Genomic DNA, 19991 nt, shown 5'->3' on the forward strand with positions numbered 1-19991 from the left:
AGGAATCATCACTGCTAATTACATGTTCAGTCTTACCCTGCTCTCTACCCATGGCCTGTTTTGTATGTTTGTTCTCTGCCCATACCTTTCTACAGTGCAGGAGTAGATGGAGCCAGCAGGCAGAGAGGTATCTCCAAGGATAGGGAGAGGTGAGGAGGAGGAGAGCAGAGCCAGCAGCCCCCTCCCGGGTATTGCTCCTGGGAAGCTCGCTGCAGAATTGGTTCTCTACTGGGTGTGCTGAAGCGGGAGGAAAAGATGGCAGAGTAGGTCTTCCAATCATGCGTTTCCCGTGAATCTTCTCTCATTCTTCCTCTGGCCTCATTCCAGTGAGAACGCTGCCCAGTGAGGTGGCTGAAGAGTGGGTGAGGTTTCCAGAGGCCAGGCACTCTGGTAGGTGCATTATGTCCTCACACAGTTTGACTCTTAATCCCAGAACCCCTCTTCCTACCCAATTCCAGGAGAGGCAGAAGCCCTAAAGAACCTTGGACTGGGAAATAATGAATCATTTAATTGCCATTTTATCTGCATCAATATGTAATCTGGTCTCTCTTCCTCCTTCAGCTGAGGGAGACACAAAAGTGGTGGTGGTACTGGAGGTCAGTCCAAGAAAGCAGCAATCTGTGAGTGGGTGAGTGCAGAGATATTATGGAAGAAAAACATTTGAAGGGTTAAAATTCTTTCTCTGCATGCTTCTTGATTCTTGCTAAGCTCTGACCCCCACTGCTTTTGCCTCTTAATGAAAGCAGCAAACATAGCTTCCTCCTCTTTATTATTTCAATCAAGGCTCACAGCATCTGCAGAATTTATTATTATCCCTATGGCTGGCACCAGAAACCCAACTTGACCTGACAAATCCTCTTGCCATGAAAGCACATGAACTTATTTGAAGCTGCTGGCCTCAGTGGCATCTGAACACATTTTCCCACCCACTAGTCGTGCATTTACTGGCTCAGATGGCAGGGCTTGTCCATGTCTCCACGGCCATAGGTGGCTGATTGCTGGAGGATAGATTCTTGCGTTCCAATTCAAATTCAGCTCCTACTCCAAGCTCTTCGCTTCAATGTGACTATGAAGTCTGAAGGGCTCCACAGCTCCTGTCTTCTCTCTGTTATAGCCTTTCTTTATTCCTTTCAAATCCCTCCTATCCTTTACTCCTTTCCTCCCTTTTTCCTGCCTTCTCTTCTCCCTTTCTTCCTCTCCCTCAAACACTTTATCTCTCCCATCTTCTCTTCCTCTTATCCTTCTTCCACGTAAGCTACACAGGGAACTCTCTTTCCTTTCTACCCACATTCTTTAAACATGAAATAAGTCTTGAGTATCTTTTGAGCTCCCTGTTCTCATACTAACTGGAGGCTGGGTATGGCTAGAAGATTCCTGGATGTGCTTTTTAGCCTGAGTTGTCTAAGATGCTGATTGTAACTGGGGCCTCTGCTCCTGTTGAGTCAGAGTTGCATGCTTGAAGGTGATAGCCCATGGCTGGCCCATCCTAGAAGCTATTAAGAAAGAAAGTATAAAGGTCTATTGGTCAACTATATGTATCAAGTATACAGTCTGTTCAAAACCCTGCACTCAGTTCTGTGGAAAGACTGGAAAGGAGCAAATGGTCCTTGCTCAAAATGTACGAGACACGTATCTAGAAATGTCAAAACAAGTGTAAGCATGTTGCAGCTGCTCAGAGCAATCTTCTATCAGAACAGCACAAGGTAAAAAGGGCGAGTGTACAAATGATGTTAAGAGCCAGACAACAGGTTTTCTGTGTTGAGCTCAAAGGTTTATGTCAGAAAAGCAAGAGGCAAGGATAGCCGGAAAGGGAACAAAAGGCAGAAAATTCAATCCACGGAGATACCTGTTTTTCATGCGCATCTCATTCCATCCTCTGATGATATAGCCCCCCTCTTCCCACCCTAATCCCCTCCCTATAAGGCTAAACCCTATTGCTAGGTGAGGATAGTTTCAACACACAGGGACCTTGTCTCCCTTGTGCCTGGTTGCTGAGGAAGCATCGTAGGGCCCATGCTCACCAATCTCCCTATCCACTAGTTCTTCCCCTAGCCCCAGCAGGGAGAGAGCTTCTAGCCTAAGAAATGGGGCCAGCTTGAAGTCCCACTTTGGGGAAGGAGTGTGCATCTTTTTGTTTATATCAGGAAGCTGGCATAGAGTGGCCACTTGCAAAGATTTGCTGCCCTTTGCCTTTCTGAGCACCTAGACCACTGCTCTTCCCTTCCTTCCATCCAAAAATAATGCATTTAAGAGAACCAAGTCATCCCCTGGTCTCTGCGAAACACTGATTGTCTCCCTCCTCCTTACCAGCCTCCATGCCGAGTTCCACACCAGCTCCCTCCTCCCTCATTCCCAAGCTCTTCCCAGAGGCACACAGTGAACGCCATAGGGCCTCACGAAGGCATCCTGGCACATTTTCCCACTGGCCCAAAACCAAGCAAGAGAAACAGCAGTTGGTCCTGCTGATTCAGCAAATCTCTGTGCAGCCTGAGTTTCAAAGGTCACTTATAAGAAAAGGCAGCTGGGGTCAGGGCTGGGTGAAGAGAGAATGGAAGGGGGGGTAAAATGAAAAAAGAGGGAAGGACTAGGACAAACACAGGGGCTCACAATCTGGAAAAAGACTCAGCTCCTGAGTTTATGTCCCATGTAAAGATTTTTGAGCAAGCTGCCTTGTGGGAAAGCCTGAACATTTTTTTCCACTGGTGCCTAAGAATATCTCAGTGGCCCTGGGCACAGGGCAACAGCAGCTTAGTAAGAGGTTTCTCAGTAAGAGACCCTGGGGACACTCTCACTGCACCTGGCAGATTTTCAAATGTGAGGTCGTTTGGCAGGATTTCCAAGGCTTGGGCCACTGCAGCAACTTCCTCCTCTGCTTCTGGAACAGCACAAAATGCAGGTTCCCGCACAGGCAGCAAAGGGTACCTTATTTTCATGGAAAAAGGGAGTGGTCATCTTCATTTCAGTCAATGAGGGCATTAACAAAAAGAAAGCTAATCAGGAGTAAGGCAAGGGCAAAGCTAAATCTTTCAGGCTGAAAGGAACTTCAGGTAACCACTGGATCACAGTGTCCAAGATCTAGGTGACTGAGAACACGAGCTTTGGGCAAGCATACCTGGGGAGAAATCCTGGTGCCCCCACAGCTGTGAGACCTCGCCTTCACTGTTTACTTTCTTTTAGCCTTTTTCCACTTATAAAATGAGGTAAATATCTACTTTAAAGACTGGTTGTAAAGTTTTAAAAATTATATAATATCATTTATTTAGTACTGTTTGGGGCACATCGTAAGTGCTCAATACGTTACAGTATTTCTACAGATAAAGAGACCAGGACGGGCAGATCAGGTGAGGTCAGGAGTTCAAGACCAGCCTGGCCAACATGGTGAAACTCCGTCACTACTAAAAATACAAAATTAGTTGGGTGTGGTGGCCTGTAGTCCCAGCTACTCAAGAGGCTAAGGCAGGAGAATCGCTTGAATCAGGGATTCAATCCTACTCAAGAGGCTAAGGCAGGAGAATCGCCTGAATCTCGGCTTGAGCCGAGATTGTGCCATTGCACTCCAGTCTGGGAGACATAGCAAGACTCCATCCACCCGACCAAAAAAAAAAAAAAAAAGAAACCAGGGTCCAAGAAAGATAAGAGGTTCATCTGTTGTCAGATGACAGTGACAGACTAGAATGCAGGGTTCAGGGTTTCTTCTACACTGCCAGGCCACCTTTCTACGTGTGCCCCTTTCTCATTTACCCTCTGCCTCTAGCCATGTGCATCCAAGCCATTTCAGACACAGGAGTGTTGAGCTTACCTTGAAAAGCAGCCAGGCAGGACAAATCCACCACCCCTCAGTGATCTGCAAGGCTGCCTCACAACTTTCTAGCTGGCGAAGGCTTCTTTCAGCCCAACTTAAACCTCTTCTGTTGCATTTTAAGATTATTTGCGCTTCTCTTAAGGACATCAAAGAGATCTGAGTTATCACCTGATGCCCCACAGTGAGAACATCACCCCTATTTCCTAATTAAGAAAATTACAGTCTCATCTAGGAGAAGGTACGCTGACTTGTCAAGGACAAAAATGGAGAGTGAAGGAAATGGCGTCTGAATCCAGGACGTGCTTCCCACTTCTATGGAATGGAGGCTGAATCCATTTCTCCAAATTTTTCCTTCCTGGGGATGGAAGATAGACCTTCACTTTTCAGGACCCTGAGGTCAGAAAGCTGAAAAGAACAGCAGGGAGGGACTAAGAGGCCCGATGCGTGGTTATGGTTTTTCTTCTCTTAAAGACTTTTCTTAGACGAGATATCTTCCAGGAAAACCAAAACAAATGAAAAAGAAAAGATGGTGGGCTTCTAAAATTCTCTCCCAGGGTGTTTGTGACTATGAGGCCACCACAGGCAAAGACTGCCTATGTGTGTGTGTGTGCTGGGGTGGGGGTGGACGACAGACTGTTTTGCTCTTGCTTTTTGCGTGGAATAAGGGATCTGCGTGGGTTATGTAACTCTTCAAGACCAGTGTGTGTACTGAGCGGCACCTTTCCTCCCTGGCAGGCAGGCTGCTGTGGACAGAGGGCATATGGGCAGCCTGTCCCACTCCCTGCCCAGAGAAGGGCCCCATGCTCTATGCAGGCATCAGACCATTCCCTCTAAGCCAAAGTTTCAGGGGCTAGAGGCCTTTAGGAGCTGGGCCAGTGTCTCCTAGCCCCTTTGGGGAGTTAAGCAAATGTCAGAGATAGAAGGCTTCTTTAAGGTTCAAACTTCTCATTTGGCAAATGAGAAAACTAAGGCCTAAGAAAGAAGTGACTGTTGCTTCCAAACTAGTTAGTGGTAGAACTAGGTCTAGAGCTCAAATTCTTTTAACTCTTCGTTCACTGCTCTCGACATTATGTGATGATGGACCAAAAAAGCCAGTCAGGGCTGCTTCATGGGTGTGCAGGGCCAAACTTACAGCTAGTCCTGTAACTCCAGGGATAGCAGAGCATCTCAACTATGCCAATAATTCCACAATCAGAGATGACTTTGGGTATCCTCCTTGTTTAAACGCAAATTCTCCTAGGACAGGAAAAAATCAACACATTTAGCCTTCCAAGTATTTTATACTTCAGTGTGAAAGAGTTTATTGGAGCAATTTCCCAGAGCAGGATTTGGTAAGAGGGGAGGATACTGTGGTAGCACTGGTTAACTAAAGGCCAGGGCACTACACTGCTAAGGATTTGAAGGGCTCATGAGGGAGGCACTTCAGAGTCTAAATGTATTTTTAGCTCCACTAAATTTTGCAGATCAGTGGAATTGCCTTGTTTGGCCCTGATAAGGAAAGGGGAAGGACACGGGGCACTATCGCTGACTTGTCATGGAACAGTACGTATTTGGGCTGTAGAAGGGATACTTTCCTAATGAACTTCACGTGTGGAAGTCATAAAGCAAGAAGTTAAAGAGCATCATGATGTGTGATAAGCTTGTTTGCTCCTTTCTAGGATCTTAAATAACGTTTTGGATGGTGAAATGTCACATGACTCTGCTGGGGTTTGCTATGGGGCAGGAAGATGCGGGCAGGAAGAGCCGGCAGGCAGTAGAGATTGGTGTCCCACGAGCCTGCAGGAAATGGAAGATGAGAGTCAAACTCAATACCTCGAAGGTGCATGACAAATACTGGTTGAATAAATAAACCCTCGGTCTGTAGGGTCCAGGCAGACTCATGGATTGTTGAGTGGAGGTGGGTTGTGGTATCAGGGCTGAGGAAGAGCTGAGCAGAAGGGAGGCTCCTGGGGAGCTGTTCTTGGGCCCTACAGCTCCCCAGGAGCCCACTGTCCTGCAGCTGAGCCCACGTGGAAAGCTGGACTCAGGTTCAGGTCTTCAGGCTGATTGGGGTGTGAGACAGATGAGGGGTGGGGGGAAGACTGCCCTCGGCAACTAACAGGACCCATCCCAATCCTAGTCATGAGCAGGGAGATCCCTCTACTCCCTCTGCCCACAGCCCCTGACCAGTCTGTCAGCCTGGGAAGCTGCCTTAAGAACAAAACTCTGGAGTGAGAATTTCATCACACACACACACACACACAGCCTTGTCAACGGGCGAAGTGAGAAATGGACAATAGGCTTATGAAGGCAGGAGGGAAAGGAAGCTTGCATTGTGGCCGTATCTCTGGGGGGAAAAGAGAGGAAAGAGCTGGATTTTGGGATCATGAACCAGCACCTAGGTTCCAGGCCCCTTACTCCTATTTCTCAGCAAGGCAGGATCAGCTCTGTTCAGGCAAGTGTCAATACACTAACGAGAGGGTGAGCAGGTGGCGCGGAGGTGTTTGTGGGCCTGAGTGGGCATGACTCTGCATGGGCCACTGTGTGTTACTGACTTGGGCTAAGGGAGTTGGAGGACAACCCACACCGTACTAAAGACGCACAGGCCTCACAGCAAAGCTCAGCATAGCTTTATTTCTGTATCTCCCAGTGCCCCCTGGCCTGGTCACACCATTAGCACTCCTGGTTCCTTTTCCTTTTTCTGCATGAAGTGTTTCATCTCCATTGGCTAGCCAGATCCTCCTGCGTCTTCCCCTCTGTAGAATGGAGCAAGTCTACCACACCTCCATACCCACTCCATCTGGAGCATGCAGAAGACCAGGCCCCTGAGGAACGAGGGAGGACATTCTTGATCCTCCTTCTTGCTCCCTCTACCAGAGGGCCAAGTCTGGCAAAGCAGAGCTGTCTGGGTGTTACTGCCTCAGGAAGGACCTAGCTTAGATATGAAGAAAGGCTTCTAAATGACAAGAGCCACAGAAAGGACTCTAAGGATATGGGGCACTGTCCCTTTCAAGAACAAAAGGTGGCAGAGCCCCGGGGGCACTGGGGCAGAACGAGGTGAATTCTGCAAGGATTTCCAGATCTAAGACCCTAGAAATCTCCATCGGGCTCCCTCAGGCCATGAATGTGTAAAACCGGAGAGCAGCAGGAGGGGAGGGCTTGGGTGCAGCTGCCCTCCCTGGGGTATCCCTACGTCCCTCCGCCCCCGACCCTCGCCGGGCCAGCCTGGGGAAAGCCCTTCCTCCTCTGTGCGAGCTCCCCCGGCTCCTCTGTGGGGAGGGAACGCGTAGTTGGGATCTCGGCTGCGTGGGCGGGCTGGCGAGCAGCAGGCAGGCGGGAAGGAATCTCCCAGCCCACGCGCCCCCCTCCCAGCTCCCAACCCCGCACTTCCTCGCAGGGGCGGTGGCGAGAACCGGCACCCCTGCGCGGGGAAGACACGTGCCCCAGCCGCCCCACGCGCCCGCCCCCGCCGCGCCGCTGGCCCAGTTGAGAAAGGCGGCTGCTGAGTCACCAGCTAAGGGAAGCGCAGCCGGGGAGCCCCTCCTCCCCGCGCCGTGGTGCCCTCCCCAGTTCCCGCCCCCCGCGCTGGCCGCTCCCCACCGCCGCTGCCCTCTCCCACGCAGCCTGGCTGCGCAGAGCCGCCCACCCACGGCGTCTGGGGCCTCCCTGCGCAGGGCGCCGCCTCCTCCCGGGTTTCCAGTCCAAAGGGGCGCAGAGGGGGCTTCCGTGCTGCGGCACCTCCCGCCACCGCTGCTACACCTCCCGCTGCCGCTGCTCTTGCCGCCGCCAGCTCGGGAAGCAGCCGGGCCCCGGGGGCTCCCCGGGCCCTCAGGCTTGGTGCCAGATGCTGGATGTGCGTCCCTCCCCGGCTTCTGTGGGCCGCAGCCCGGGCTAGTGTGATGGTGTGAGTAGATTCCCTTGGAGAAGAAGGGGACATTGAGGCGGGGGCGGCAAAGAGGGGTCAGGGATGAGGATTGTGTTACTGAAGTCGAAACTCTACTCAGCATCCACCTTTTCTGGTCTTCCTTGTACCCAAGACACCTCGACAAAAAAAAAAAAAAAATTAAAAATTCCCAGCAGTAGCCGAGCCCGGTGGCTCAAGCCTGTAATTCCAGCACTTTGGGCAGCTGAGGCAGGCGGATCATGAGATCAGGGGTTCGAGACCAGCCTGACCAACATGGTGAATCCCCTTTTCTACCTAAAAATACAAAAATTAGTCAGGCGTTCTGGCGCCCACCTGTAATCCCAGCTACTTGGGAGGCTGAGGCAGGAGAATCACTTGAATCCGGGAAATGAGCACGCCATTGCACTCCAGCCTGGGAGACAGAGCGAGACTCCGTCAAAAAAAAAAAAAAAAAAACAACTCCTGGCCTTATCTTAGCCTTCCCATGTTTATATTTGCATTTTATGGAATCACAGTCTTAGAATTCCCAGGGCTGTAGATCTCCTCAGCCTGCAGTGCAGCATAATAGTTCCGAATAGGTCCCTGGGTTTGAATCTCGACTCGGTCGTTACTGTGTGATCTTGAGCAGTGACAGTCTCAGGTTTCTCGTTTGTAAAATAGGGAATACCAATAGTACCAGCCTCCTGGGATTGCTGGGAAAATTCAGAGGTAATGCCAGTAAAGTGCCAGGCAAGCCAAGCGCCTGGTATGCAGTGAGGGCTCAACCCTTCCAGTGCAGAAAATGCTTTTTGAAGGTGAGAGATCTTACCTCCCCACTCCCCACCCTGACCCAGGCATCTTCTAGGGGGCTCGGAACAGGACTCCTTCCCTCTTTGATTTGACAGCCTTTCAAATATTTGAAGGCAGATATCCATTCTTCCCTTCCCTTGCCTTCCTATCCGCTGACACCCCTCCCCTGTCTGCTTTCAGGAGAACATACCTGATCCTGGCATTTCGTGTTCCTCGAAATGGCTCCGCAGGTGGTTCTGGGTCACTGCTCTCCTAGAACACAGGAGCTGGGAGTGAGCCCTGCAGCACAGAGGCTGTGGCCAGACCAGCTTTGGGCACAGGGAGGCCCTCCTCCCGCTGTCTAGCTTTAGATGGTGGCTAGGGACCCACTGGCTTTCTCAGCCCCAGCCACAGATGGGACCTATCACACGTGAGGTCAGCTAAAGCCTCAGGCCTCTTTCACTTGAAGGACTCTGGCTTTTGGCCACCTGTACTTGGGTAGGTGGCTTTTAACACACATGAAAAATTGCTAATGTAATTTGCTCTTAATGCAATTCACCTTTTCCTTTCTTTCTTTTTTTTGAGATGAAGTCTCACTCTTGTCTCCCAGGCCGGAATGCAATGGCACTATCTTGGCTCACTGCAACCTCTGCCTCCTTGGTTCAAGTGATTCTCCTGCCTCAGCCTCCCGAGTAGCTGGGATTACAGGCACCTGCCACCACGCCCAGCTAATTTTTGTATTTGTAGTAGAGACGGGGTTTCACCATGTTGGCCAGGCTGGTCTCAAACTCCTGACCTCAGGTGATCCACTTTGGCCTCCCAAAGTGCTGGGATTACAGGCATGAGCCACCACGCCCGGCCAACCTTTTCCTTTCTTTAAGAGATGGGGTCTCACTCTGTCACCCAGGCTGAAGTACAGTGGCATAATCATTGCTCACTGCAGCCTCAAACTCCTGGGCTTAAGTGATCCTCCCACCTCAGCCTCCCAAGTAGCTGGGACTACAGGCATGCACCAGGATTCCTGGATAATTTTTTTGTTTTTGTACAGGTGGAGGGCTCCCTATGTTCCCCAAGCTGGTCTCGAACTCCTGGCCTCAAGCAATCTTCCAGATTCAACCTCCAGAGTAACTTGATGTCCTCTTTTCAAATAGACAATACATTGACATAGTACTAGATTTAAAAGAAAACAGTTTACAGTGAAAAATATCTCCCCCATCCTTGTTTCTTAACCATTCAAATTCCTCCCCACCCCATACCTTCCAGCAACCACTATTAGCATTTTCTCATGTCTTTCCAGCTATGTTATATGTATATTCAGGTAAAGTGTGTATTTCTTTTTACAGAGATGCTAGTCCGCTATAGATGATTCTGCACCATGAGTTTTGCTCCCTAATAATGTATCTTCGTGGTATTTCCGTATTAAGTATAAAAAGAGCTCCTGCATTGTTTGTTAATAGCTGCAAAATATTGCACTTTATAGCTGTGAACCTAGGTCCCTTCTGCTCTCTGCTGAGAGTTTTGGAAGGCAAGTAATGGGTAGCCTGTCTCTGTGTCATTATTTAAGGTGGGCTTTCCGAGGGCCAGAGAGGGGAGGAAGCAGATCTTACTGAGCAGCTCCCTTTGAACTTGACCCCCCGGCTGACATGCTGCTACAGCCTCCCACAGACATGGGTCAATTGCAGCAGAAATACGATTCTGCAAGTGTGCTTCTCACCTCAATCTGGTTGAAAACCAGATTATGAGGTGAAGGGGAGTCCTCAAACCCCACCAATTTCAGGACGCCTTCCTGAACCAATCTGATAAATAAATAGATGTTCCTATAGCCTCACCCCCTACTTTCCACCCTAGGCTGAGCAGACACCAGTCCTTGCTAAGAATGAAATTCTTTATTCTTGTGGCTTACAGAAGCTTGTTTTCTCTCTCTGTCAGTATATATTTTCCTGGCATCTGTGTTCTTCCTTTCACTTAACAAATATTTATTGTATTCTGTATGCCAGTTACCCTTCTAGGCCCTGGGGTACAGCAGTGAACAAAAACTCCCTAATTCTTCTGTGAAGCTTACAGACAAACAAGATCACTAATGAAAACTTATAGTGCATCTGATGAGATAAGTGCTCTGGAGAAAAATAAAGCAGAGAAGAGACCCAGAGAACAGGAATCTTCACTTTCAAACCGGCTGCTCTGGGGAGAGAGAACCTGAGCAAAGTTCTGGAGGAGGGGAGGGAGTTCTGTGGCTGTGTGGGGACGAACGTTCCTGTCAGAAGGAATAGCTAGCATAGAGGCCAAGGGTGTGACCATGCCAGGTTGTTCAAGTAAGACAAGAGCCCAGGGAGCACAGGGAGAGGAGTCTAAGGCAAAATCAGAGAGACAGGTGGGGCGTGGGGAGGATATGAGGGTGCAGGGGAGTGGCAGATCTTGTAAGAGATTCTCAAGTGGGATTTCCAGGGCCGCCAAGCAGCATGTGTGCAGACATCTTAGTTGTCACAATGGCTGGTGGGGCTTGGGTGAGGGAGGTTGCTACTCTCTGGCATGCAGTGGGTGAGGGCCACATCAGACATCCTGTAGTGCGTGGAACAGACCACACAGTGAAGGGTTTTCCTGCCAAAAATGCTGGTGTTTCTTGTTGAGGGCATTGGAGTCCTTTAGGAAGTGTTTGGCTTTTATCTTCAGAAAAACGAGGAACCAGTGGATGACTTTGAGCAGAGGATGCTTAAAAGGAACTTCGGATGCTGGCTTGCGAATAGACTGAAGAGAAAAGAAAGACAGAAGCAGGGAGTTCAGGTAGGAGGTGATTACACAGCCCAGGTAAAAGATGCTAGTAGCTGGGACCAGGGTAGAAGCAATGAAAGTATGATCTGCAGCCAGGACAACAGTCCTTCCTGAGGGGTCAGTGCGGGTATGAGACAAAGAGGAGTTGAGGATGAGTTCAAGGTTTCAGGCCAAAGCTATTAGAAGGATGGGATGGAGAAGTCCGTGGGGGATGAGTTAGGGCTGAGCGTTTAACAAATGGTGTTTGAGACAGCTATTAGACATTTGAGAGGAGATGCACAGTAGGCATTTGGTGTGGGCTGGAATGCTTAACTTAGGGATGCTCTTAAAGCCTTGAGACTGGGCCACACCACCAAGGAGTGTGACCAGAAGATGAAGGAGGCCCAGGGCAGATCTGTGGTATACACAGTGCTAAAAGGTGGGCATGGGAGCTAAGAAGGAGCACCCAGAGGGAGAAGAACAGCCAGGAGACGCACCTAGTGTTCTGGCAAAGAGCATTTCAACAGCTGCTGAAACATGGAGGATGCAGACTGAAAATTGTCCATTCACTTTAGCAACATTCAGGTAATTGGTGACCTTGAAAAGTGTAGTCTTGGCAGTGCAGTGGGTGTGGAGGCTTGATAGTGGCTTTGAGAGAGAAGAGAGAAGAGACTTTAGAGACAGACCAACCAGATGTAACGTGTGGACCCTTGATCAGGCTTGATTTAGGCAAAGCAATTGGAACTAGACATTTTTAAGACAGTTGGGGAAACTTGAACATAAAATATTAGATGATGTTAGAGAACTGTTAATTTAGTTAGGTGTGATGATGATACTCATGTCTTTTTAAAGTTCTTACTTGTTAGAGGGATACATTGTAGGTGAAATGATATTTCTGAGGCATGCTTTATAATACTCTAGCAAAAAAGCTGGGAAGGAGAAGACTGGCAAAATATATGTTTGAAAATTTCCCTAATAAAATGTGTAAAAGATGACAGAATAGGAAGAGTTGTAGAAAGTGAGTCTATACTGCTATTCTGATGAGTTTTGCTACAAAGAGAAGCCAAGAAATGGGGTGACAGCTGGAGAGATCAAGTTGGGTTCAAGAGGATTGTTCTTTCAGATGGGAGAGGTCACAGCATGTTTGTTTCAGCAGCATGTCAGCTGACTACACATGTCGACCATTCACCACAGCAGAGGCCCTGTCCTAACCCCTGTAGGGAAACTGAGAAGGCCCACATCACTCCTGAAGGAAAGTCGTCATTTAATGACAGCTAACATTGACCATGCACTTACTGTGTGTTAAGCACTTCGCAAACTTTCTCTCAATGTGTCCTAATAACAGCTTCCTGAGTTAGGCTCCATTCTACATTCCAAGCAACATGAGGCTGCTTGTACAGATTCACACTCAGCTGGTGTGACCCTGGCAGGCAGTGCTCCTAGCCGCTATTCTCCATGGCCTTCCTGCAGACGACTGCAGTAACATGCATCCAAATCTCCAGAAGTCTTTTCCAAATCCACTTGGCCCAGCCTCAGCACTGGAGACTCGTTCAGCAGGGTTTAGGGAAAAGAAGGCAGCCACGAATGCTTTCAGTGAGGCTCTCAGGAGGCTCTGAGGCAGCTCCCTGCTGGAAAACCATTAGGATAGATCAACCTGGGCACTCGCTCATCAGCACGTACACCAGCGTTCATACCGGTGCTGTGAGTCATTAGGCTGGCTGAGGCTGCGGAAAAAATTAAAATGTGGTGAGCTGGGCTGTGCAGGAGAAAGGAGAGGAGAGGAGCAGAGTGTGGCGTCGTCATTTAGGGACGGGAAATTTTGTTTGGGTTCCTCAAGGGCAGGAGTCATATGTATATATTTATTTTGCAAGTATTTGTTGAGCACCTGCTGCATGTCAGGCTCTGCTGTAGGCGCAGGGATTCGCAGTGAGCAAGCCAGGCAAAGCCCCTGCCCTCACGGAGCTCCCATTCAAGAGCAGAAGACAGATATGTAACAAGAAAATTCACACATGTATAACAGAAATTCCCAAGGACTAGAAGAAAAGTAAGGGGGTGGCTCGGGGGGGATAACTTTGAAGAGAAGTCCTTACTTAGAGTGTGTCATATGAGCAGAGAGATGAAATAAAACAGAGCACATGAAGACCTCAGAGGGGAAAGCCTTCCGTGTAAAGGTCCTGGGGCTGGAAGAAAGGCATGTGTTCAAAGAACAGAAGATGATGGGAAGGATGGCCAGAGGGTAGCAAGAGAGGGAGGAGAGGGGCAGGTAGTGGAGATGGCATCACAATGGGCATTCTGAGGGAGTTTGTGGAGAAGGAGGTTGACAGGAAGGCGGGGTAGGGGCCTTTGAGCAGTGGAATGATGTGATCTCTGATAGAAAACAGAGTCTAGGGGTTCAAAGGGTAGAGAAAGGAGAGCAGTTCAGCAGCAAGTCCTGGAGTGCAGTGCACATTGATTCGGTGTGCACTCATTTATCAGCCCTGGAGTGCGGTGCACATTGATTCGGTGTGCACTCATCAGCCCTGGAGTGTGGTGCACATTGATTCAGTGTGCACTCATTTATCAGTCCTGGTGTGTGGTGCACATTGATTCGGTGTGCACTCATCAGCCCTGGAGTGGGGTGTATATTGATTCAGTGTGCACTCATCAGTCCTGGAGTGCAGTGCACGTTGATTCGGTGTGCACTCATCAGCCCTGGAGTGGGGTGTATATTGATTCAGTGTGCACTCATCAGTCCTGGAGTGCAGTGCACGTTGATTCGGTGTGCACTCATCAGCCCTGGAGTGGGGTGTATATTGATTCAGTGTGCACTCATCAGTCCTGGAGTGCAGTGCACGTTGATTCGGTGTGCACTCATCAGTCCTGGAGTGCAGTGCACGTTGATTCGGTGTGCACTCATCAGCCCTGGAGTGCAGTGCATGTTGATTCGGTGTGCACTCATCAGTCCTGGAGTGGGGTGTATATTGATTCAGTGTGCACTCATCAGTCCTGGAGTGTGGTGCACATTGATTAAGTGTGCACTCATTTTCAGTCCTGGAGTGTGGTGCACATTGATTCGGTGTGCACTCATCAGTCCTGGAGAGGGGTGTATATTGATTCGGTGTGCACTCATCAGTCCTGGAGTGCAGTGCACGTTGATTCGGTGTGCACTCATCAGCCCTGGAGTGCAGTGCATGTTGATTCGGTGTGCACTCATCAGTCCTGGAGTGGGGTGTATATTGATTCAGTGTGCACTCATCAGTCCTGGAGTGTGGTGCACATTGATTAAGTGTGCACTCATTTTCAGTCCTGGAGTGTGGTGCACATTGATTCGGTGTGCACTCATCAGTCCTGGAGAGGGGTGTATATTGATTCAGTGTGCACTCATCAGTCCTGGAGTGCAGTGCACGTTGATTCGGTGTGCACTCATCAGCCCTGGAGTGGGGTGTATATTGATTCAGTGTGCACTCATCAGTCCTGGAGTGGGGTGTATATTGATTCAGTGTGCACTCATCAGTCCTGGAGTGCAGTGCACGTTGATTCGGTGTGCACTCATCAGTCCTGGAGTGGGGTGTATATTGATTCAGTGTGCACTCATTTTCAGTCCTGGAGTGTGGTGCACATTGATTCGGTGTGCACTCATCAGTCCTGGAGAGGGGTATATATTGATTCAGTGTGCACTCATCAGCCCTGGAGTGCAGTGCATGTTGATTCGGTGTGCACTCATTTGTCCAGCCTTCCTTTTACCATCCACGTACTTGATTTCTTCTGTGTGTTCGGCATTCACGTGTATTTGTTATCTATCTTATTTATCCACATGATACTGATGGGAAGATATTACAATCCCTACTTCACAGAGACAGTAACTAAGGCTCAGAGAGGTTAAGGGATCCACCCAAGGTCACACAGCTAAAGTGGCATCTTCAGGATTCACGTGCAAGTCTTTACACCCTGGCATAGCTGTCCTCCCTGTAAGAGGAGTCCCCTGTGGTATGGGAAGTGCTTCCCCCAGGCAAAGCCTGATCTGGGACAGAGACCATTGTTCGGGAACAGAAAGGCTGGTGGCGTCATGCCCATATGACAGTTTTTCGTGGTGCTGCAGCTCTGAATTTGGCCCATGGCCCACTCATCTCAGTGCCCAGCCTGGCGGGACTGGGTTTGATGACTGGCAGAGTACCACCCACGTGTAGCTACAAGATGGATGGTTTACAGGTCCCCATGGACATTACATCCCTGCATGGCCCATGTGGTCAGGAGGGTTCACATAGCGGATAAAATATTCTTGTTCTCAGCTCTGTGTGTGTGTGTATGCATGTACTCATGTGCACAGGCAAGGTTGTACGTAGGAATATGTACGTGTGTTTGTATGCATTTACAAATCCCAGGAGTGTGCGTGCAGGATGATGTGTGCATGGGTTTGGGGAGTTTATTTAGGACCTATGGCATTGTTATAAGACCTCTGAATGAGTGCATGGAGTGAAGCATGCATATGTATGTATATGCACCAAGAGGCATGGGTGTATGTGTGTGTACATCTTTGTGCACCCAAGCAGGTGTGTATGGGTATGTTGAGGATTCGGGTTTAGCGGATTCACCAGAAGCACACAGCTGTTTTTGTGGGTTTGTGAATGGGGTACTGAGCAGTCTATGCTAGAAGGTCAGTTGAGGCTCTGAGATTGGAGATTGGTTGGGTAGGTTTTGATGTTTCTGTCAAACTTTAAGATCTGACTGTGCTACAAAGGGCAAGATCAAGGCTCTTCCACTCACAGCCCAGAGGCCACCTCCTCTGCGGATACCTGGGGCCACGGAGTGCAGTGAGAATGGGTGCCAGAGGCAGTGTGCAGCAGGGAAAGTCAGACCTTCCTTAGCCTCAAATGGCATGAATAGTAATAGTGACATTAATTAGCACTAGTATTCCATTTTTCCATGGGATTACTCTTAGGATGTTCGGAAATGTTTTATAAATCAGAAACATGCATAAATGCAGTGTTGCTATTGGCCAGGAGTTGCCTTCACCATTCCCGGAGAAGCACTGCATGCCCACAGCTGACTGAGGCTGGGTTAGGAACGCTGTGAAGTTGTGCTGCCCTGGCGCTGTGAGGCAGGACTTGGTGCAGAGCAGCCTCAGAGGCTGGCAGAGGCCCAATGGCCTTGATCTGTCCTCTCAAGCTGGCTTTGTCTAGCTGCCAGGCACTCGTCTGCCAGGTAATACAGAGATCTCTTGTGAGGGAAGCTGGCAGGTTGCAGCCATAGGCCCAGCTCTATAGTTCATGCCATGCTGCCATGCCTGGCACTGGGAGCCCTCTTGGCTCTCTGCAAAGTCTGCTGGAGTTCAAAGAGCTAGGCCTGGAGCTGGGCAGCCAAATGGCTCTGGCATTGCTGGCAGTGCCACCCTGCTGGGCAGGAAGAGATACGGTGGCATGGAGCTCGAGGACTGAGAGGAAACTCTCACTGTTCCGGAGCTGGGCTGATTGGGAGGGTGAGCACGGCCGAAAAGGAGGATAGGGCCTCCTGGTATGCTCCAGTTACAGCCTGGGTTTCCTGTTCTGAGTTGAGGTCCCCCAAGACTGCCAGGTAGATCTGAGGCTGTGATATTGAGCAAATATCTTAGACTCTCTGAGCCTCCTCATCTGTGAAATGAGGATCAAGTAGAGGTGTTATACTGCCTTGAGCATGTGGTGATAGTGATGACTCGGTCTGTGTCTCTAGCATGTACTTGTGCTTTTGTTTCCATGCAGGGGCATGTTTCAAATATGTGCATGCTTAATCTCCCATTTCTCCCCAGCACCCTTAGGTATCAGGATTTATTCGCACATTCAGTCAACAGACCATTTCTGCTCTAAGCCATGTGCCAGGCTATGTTCTGTTCTGGATGTAGAGATGAACCGATCACAGGCCTGGCTCTGGAAAACTCATTCTCGTATAGGAAAATACAACATGCATATAAACATCAGTGATACAGCGTGGAAACATTGACGCTGCATTCCACTGGTGTCTCAGGAAAGTTGCTGAAGGAACTCAGAGGTGGGCACTTGTGGCCTAGGCGGGGCAGAGGCCATCAGGGCTGGGGGTGAGCACAAAACAAACCAGGGAAAGCTTTGTGGGAGAAACGTCTTTGGCACTGGACTGCGAAGGCTGAGCAGATTCTGGAAGTCTGGATTTTGGAGAAGCCTGGGATCTCTGGCTGTGACGGCCATCACCTTTAGCCTGTTCCCTAACTGTAACATGGTGGCATGGATACAGGCTTTGCTGTCCCCGCGGTGTGACTGTGAGGCTTTTGAGAGTGCAGTGATCGGGTCTGGGACAGTGAGGGCATACTAACTGGGCCAGGCTCAGAGCTAAGCATTTCAGATCTCTCAGCTAATTTACTCATCACAGTGACCCTTCAAGATAGATGCTGTCAGTATCTTATTTTATATAGGTAAGGAAACTGAGGCTTAGGCAGGCCAGGATATTAACAGGAAAATAGCGAAGATGGACTTTGAACTCCAGACAGCTCTTGGCTGGCCCATATCACTGCATGGCCTAGGACAAGCATTTTGTGTTGTGCCTGCTCTGTGCTAGGTATTGTACTAAGCACACACAGGTAGCTTGTTTGACCGTCACAACAAACTGGTAAGGTCATTTCTTGTATGACCTCCCTTTTACAGTTTAGGGGCCCGAGGCTGAAGAAGGTCAAATAATCTGCCTGTGGTTCCACAGCCATCTCTTAGCAAGGCAAGGATGCCATGCAGATCTTCCCAGATCCTTAGATCCTTAGATTTGGGAAGGCCTGCTGGCTCTCCATGAAATCGTGCTCTCTCCTATGGTCTGAGAAGGGGCCTCCATGAAATTCCTTCACGTGAGTACTTGTGGCTCCCTCTCAGCTCCATGCAGGCTCACTCCTAGGACCAGAGACAAATAACCGATGACATGCTGTGAGAGCTACCTCAAAACTTAAAAGAACAAAACAGATTTGTTTTGCTCAGAAATCTACAATTTTGGCAGAACTGACTGGGGACAGCTTTTTTTTTTTCCTGCATAGTATCTGCTAGAGGAGCTCGGAGGCTGGAGGTTCATTATCAGTATGATCATCAACCTGCTGTCAAGCTGGGACTGGCTGTTGGTTCCTTTCCATGAATGCCTCTCCATGGAGTCATTTGGGCTTCCTCCCAGCATGGAGGCTGATTTCCTCTCATCACCATGCAAAAAGAGTACTAGGAAAACCAGGGCAGAACACTTCTCTGAAAGTCAAAGGAGGGAGTGTTTCAGATAGGAGATTTGGGCCAATGTATACTACAGAGAAGTAAAGTCAGTTAGACACTGAGAAGTTCTTAGATTTGGCAACCAGGATCACTGGGGACCTCGCTAGGCAAAATTCTGCTGGGCCTCTGGGGGAAGAACCCAGATGACAGCAAGTTGGCAAGAGATCAAGGTGAAAGGTAGCTCACTTAAGCAGACAACTCTTTCTGGAAGGCTGGCTGCAGAAGGAAAGAGAGTTGTAACCAGGGGAGAAGAGTTGTAGGGAATAATCGTGATTGTAGGATGAGAGATTTGAGCATGTTTGTATGCTGAAGATACAAGGCCTATGAAAGTAATGACATTGAGGACCAGTGTGGGAGGAAAGGGGACAAAGACTGATAAGCCTTGGAGAGAAGGCAAACACCTCTTCCCTGAGATCAAAGGTGTCAGAAGTTGGACACATTCCTAACAGCTACCACATATTAAGCCACGTTCTGTTGTAAGGGCTTTAGACGTGTTTTAACTCATTTCATCCTTATACAGTCCTTGAAAGAAGTTTTGTTGTATAATTGCAGTTAGGTAGTAGGCTTCCTAAAAAGGAGCGCTAAGGTGGGCCCTCGCAGGGAGGGGCAGGCAGCGCCTCTCTAAGGCCCCCACGACTGGTCACGGCAGAGCTGGTACCAGTAGCTGCAGGAGGGCTTCAGGTTAGAGGCATGTTTTCTCAACTGTTTCTTAAAAAAGGAAACTTACTTTTTCAAAATTAAACCTAACAGGCATTCCTAAGACATAAAACTGCCCAAATCAGAGCTTTGTCAGTTGAATGGAAGGTTCTATGCTCTGTCTTCTCCATTTTTCTCTTGACTTTAATATGGTCCCTGCAGCAGCCAGTGCTGCACTGGGGCTCTTTGGAGTGCTGGGTTACTGCAAGACCAAACTCATACTCTTTGTATGAACATCTGAAGAACGTGCAGTGTGTTTTCAGGGAAAAACCTCACTGAATAAAAAAAGGGCAGGTCACTGTTTCCCGAGGACTCTGTTATCCTTCTTTTCCTTGATGGCAGAGGCATGGACTAGAAAACCTTCAAAGCTCCCCCAAAGGAAAGTGAGCAGAAAACCAAAGAGAAGCAAGTCCTGGAGAGTAGGAGGTCCCGGTGGAGATTACAGCCTCCAGCAGGCTTGGTGCAGAACCTGAAGCTGGTTGGCTGGCCTGGGTCTGGATACCAACAGGCCAATATTTTCTATTGCCTTTGGCCCCGGCTGCTGAAACAGCTATACTTCCTTGCCTTATTAATATTTTCCCAAAGCTCTCTGTGGAAGACTGTGCAGTGGTAGCTTGCACCAATGAGCAAAGAAAATCTACCACTCCCTCCATAGCCCCCAGGCCTGGAGGAAAAAGTGGGGACCAGAAAGAAGGAAGTCAAGACGGCACCCTGGTAGGGCTCTCTTTGCAAGAGAATTGCGGTTGCTGAGTTTCTCAGTAGCAGAGACTAATAATATCAGTAATATTCATTATAAGATTTTGCATCTGTGCAGGGTTTATTACGTTTCTCTCAAGGCAGTTTCATATTCAACTCTAACTTGAATATGAATCCC

General features: G+C 49.1%; 1 protein-coding gene and 1 long non-coding RNA gene across 24 annotated transcripts in view; one reads left to right on the plus strand and one right to left on the minus strand.

Annotated features, from left to right (window-relative positions):
- IQSEC3 (IQ motif and Sec7 domain ArfGEF 3) overlaps positions 1-19991 on the plus strand; it is a 114578-nt gene that overhangs the window by 2912 nt on the left and 91675 nt on the right. For 3 of the 23 annotated variants that reach the window (XR_013522472.1, XM_078338328.1, XM_078338329.1), the window contains exon 1: positions 7422-7685. The exons of the other annotated variants lie outside the window; for them this stretch is intronic. Coding sequence is in view for 2 of the 3 variants with exons in the window: in XM_078338328.1 (XP_078194454.1) it covers positions 7633-7685 (53 nt within the window). In the remaining variant the exon portion in view is untranslated. Of the gene's footprint in view, positions 1-7421; positions 7686-19991 lie in introns of those variants that run through there. 23 annotated transcript variants of the gene reach the window in all.
- On the minus strand, positions 8173-13472 carry LOC144577841 (uncharacterized). The gene is made up of 4 exons (XR_013522484.1): positions 13292-13472; positions 12498-12925; positions 8665-8726; positions 8173-8377 (listed from the first exon to the last, which is right to left on the minus strand). It is a non-coding gene; the product is annotated as an uncharacterized LOC144577841 (long non-coding RNA).

This window comes from Callithrix jacchus, chromosome 9, assembly GCF_049354715.1.
Source record: "Callithrix jacchus isolate 240 chromosome 9, calJac240_pri, whole genome shotgun sequence".
NCBI classification, from domain to species: Eukaryota; Metazoa; Chordata; class Mammalia; order Primates; family Cebidae; genus Callithrix; species Callithrix jacchus.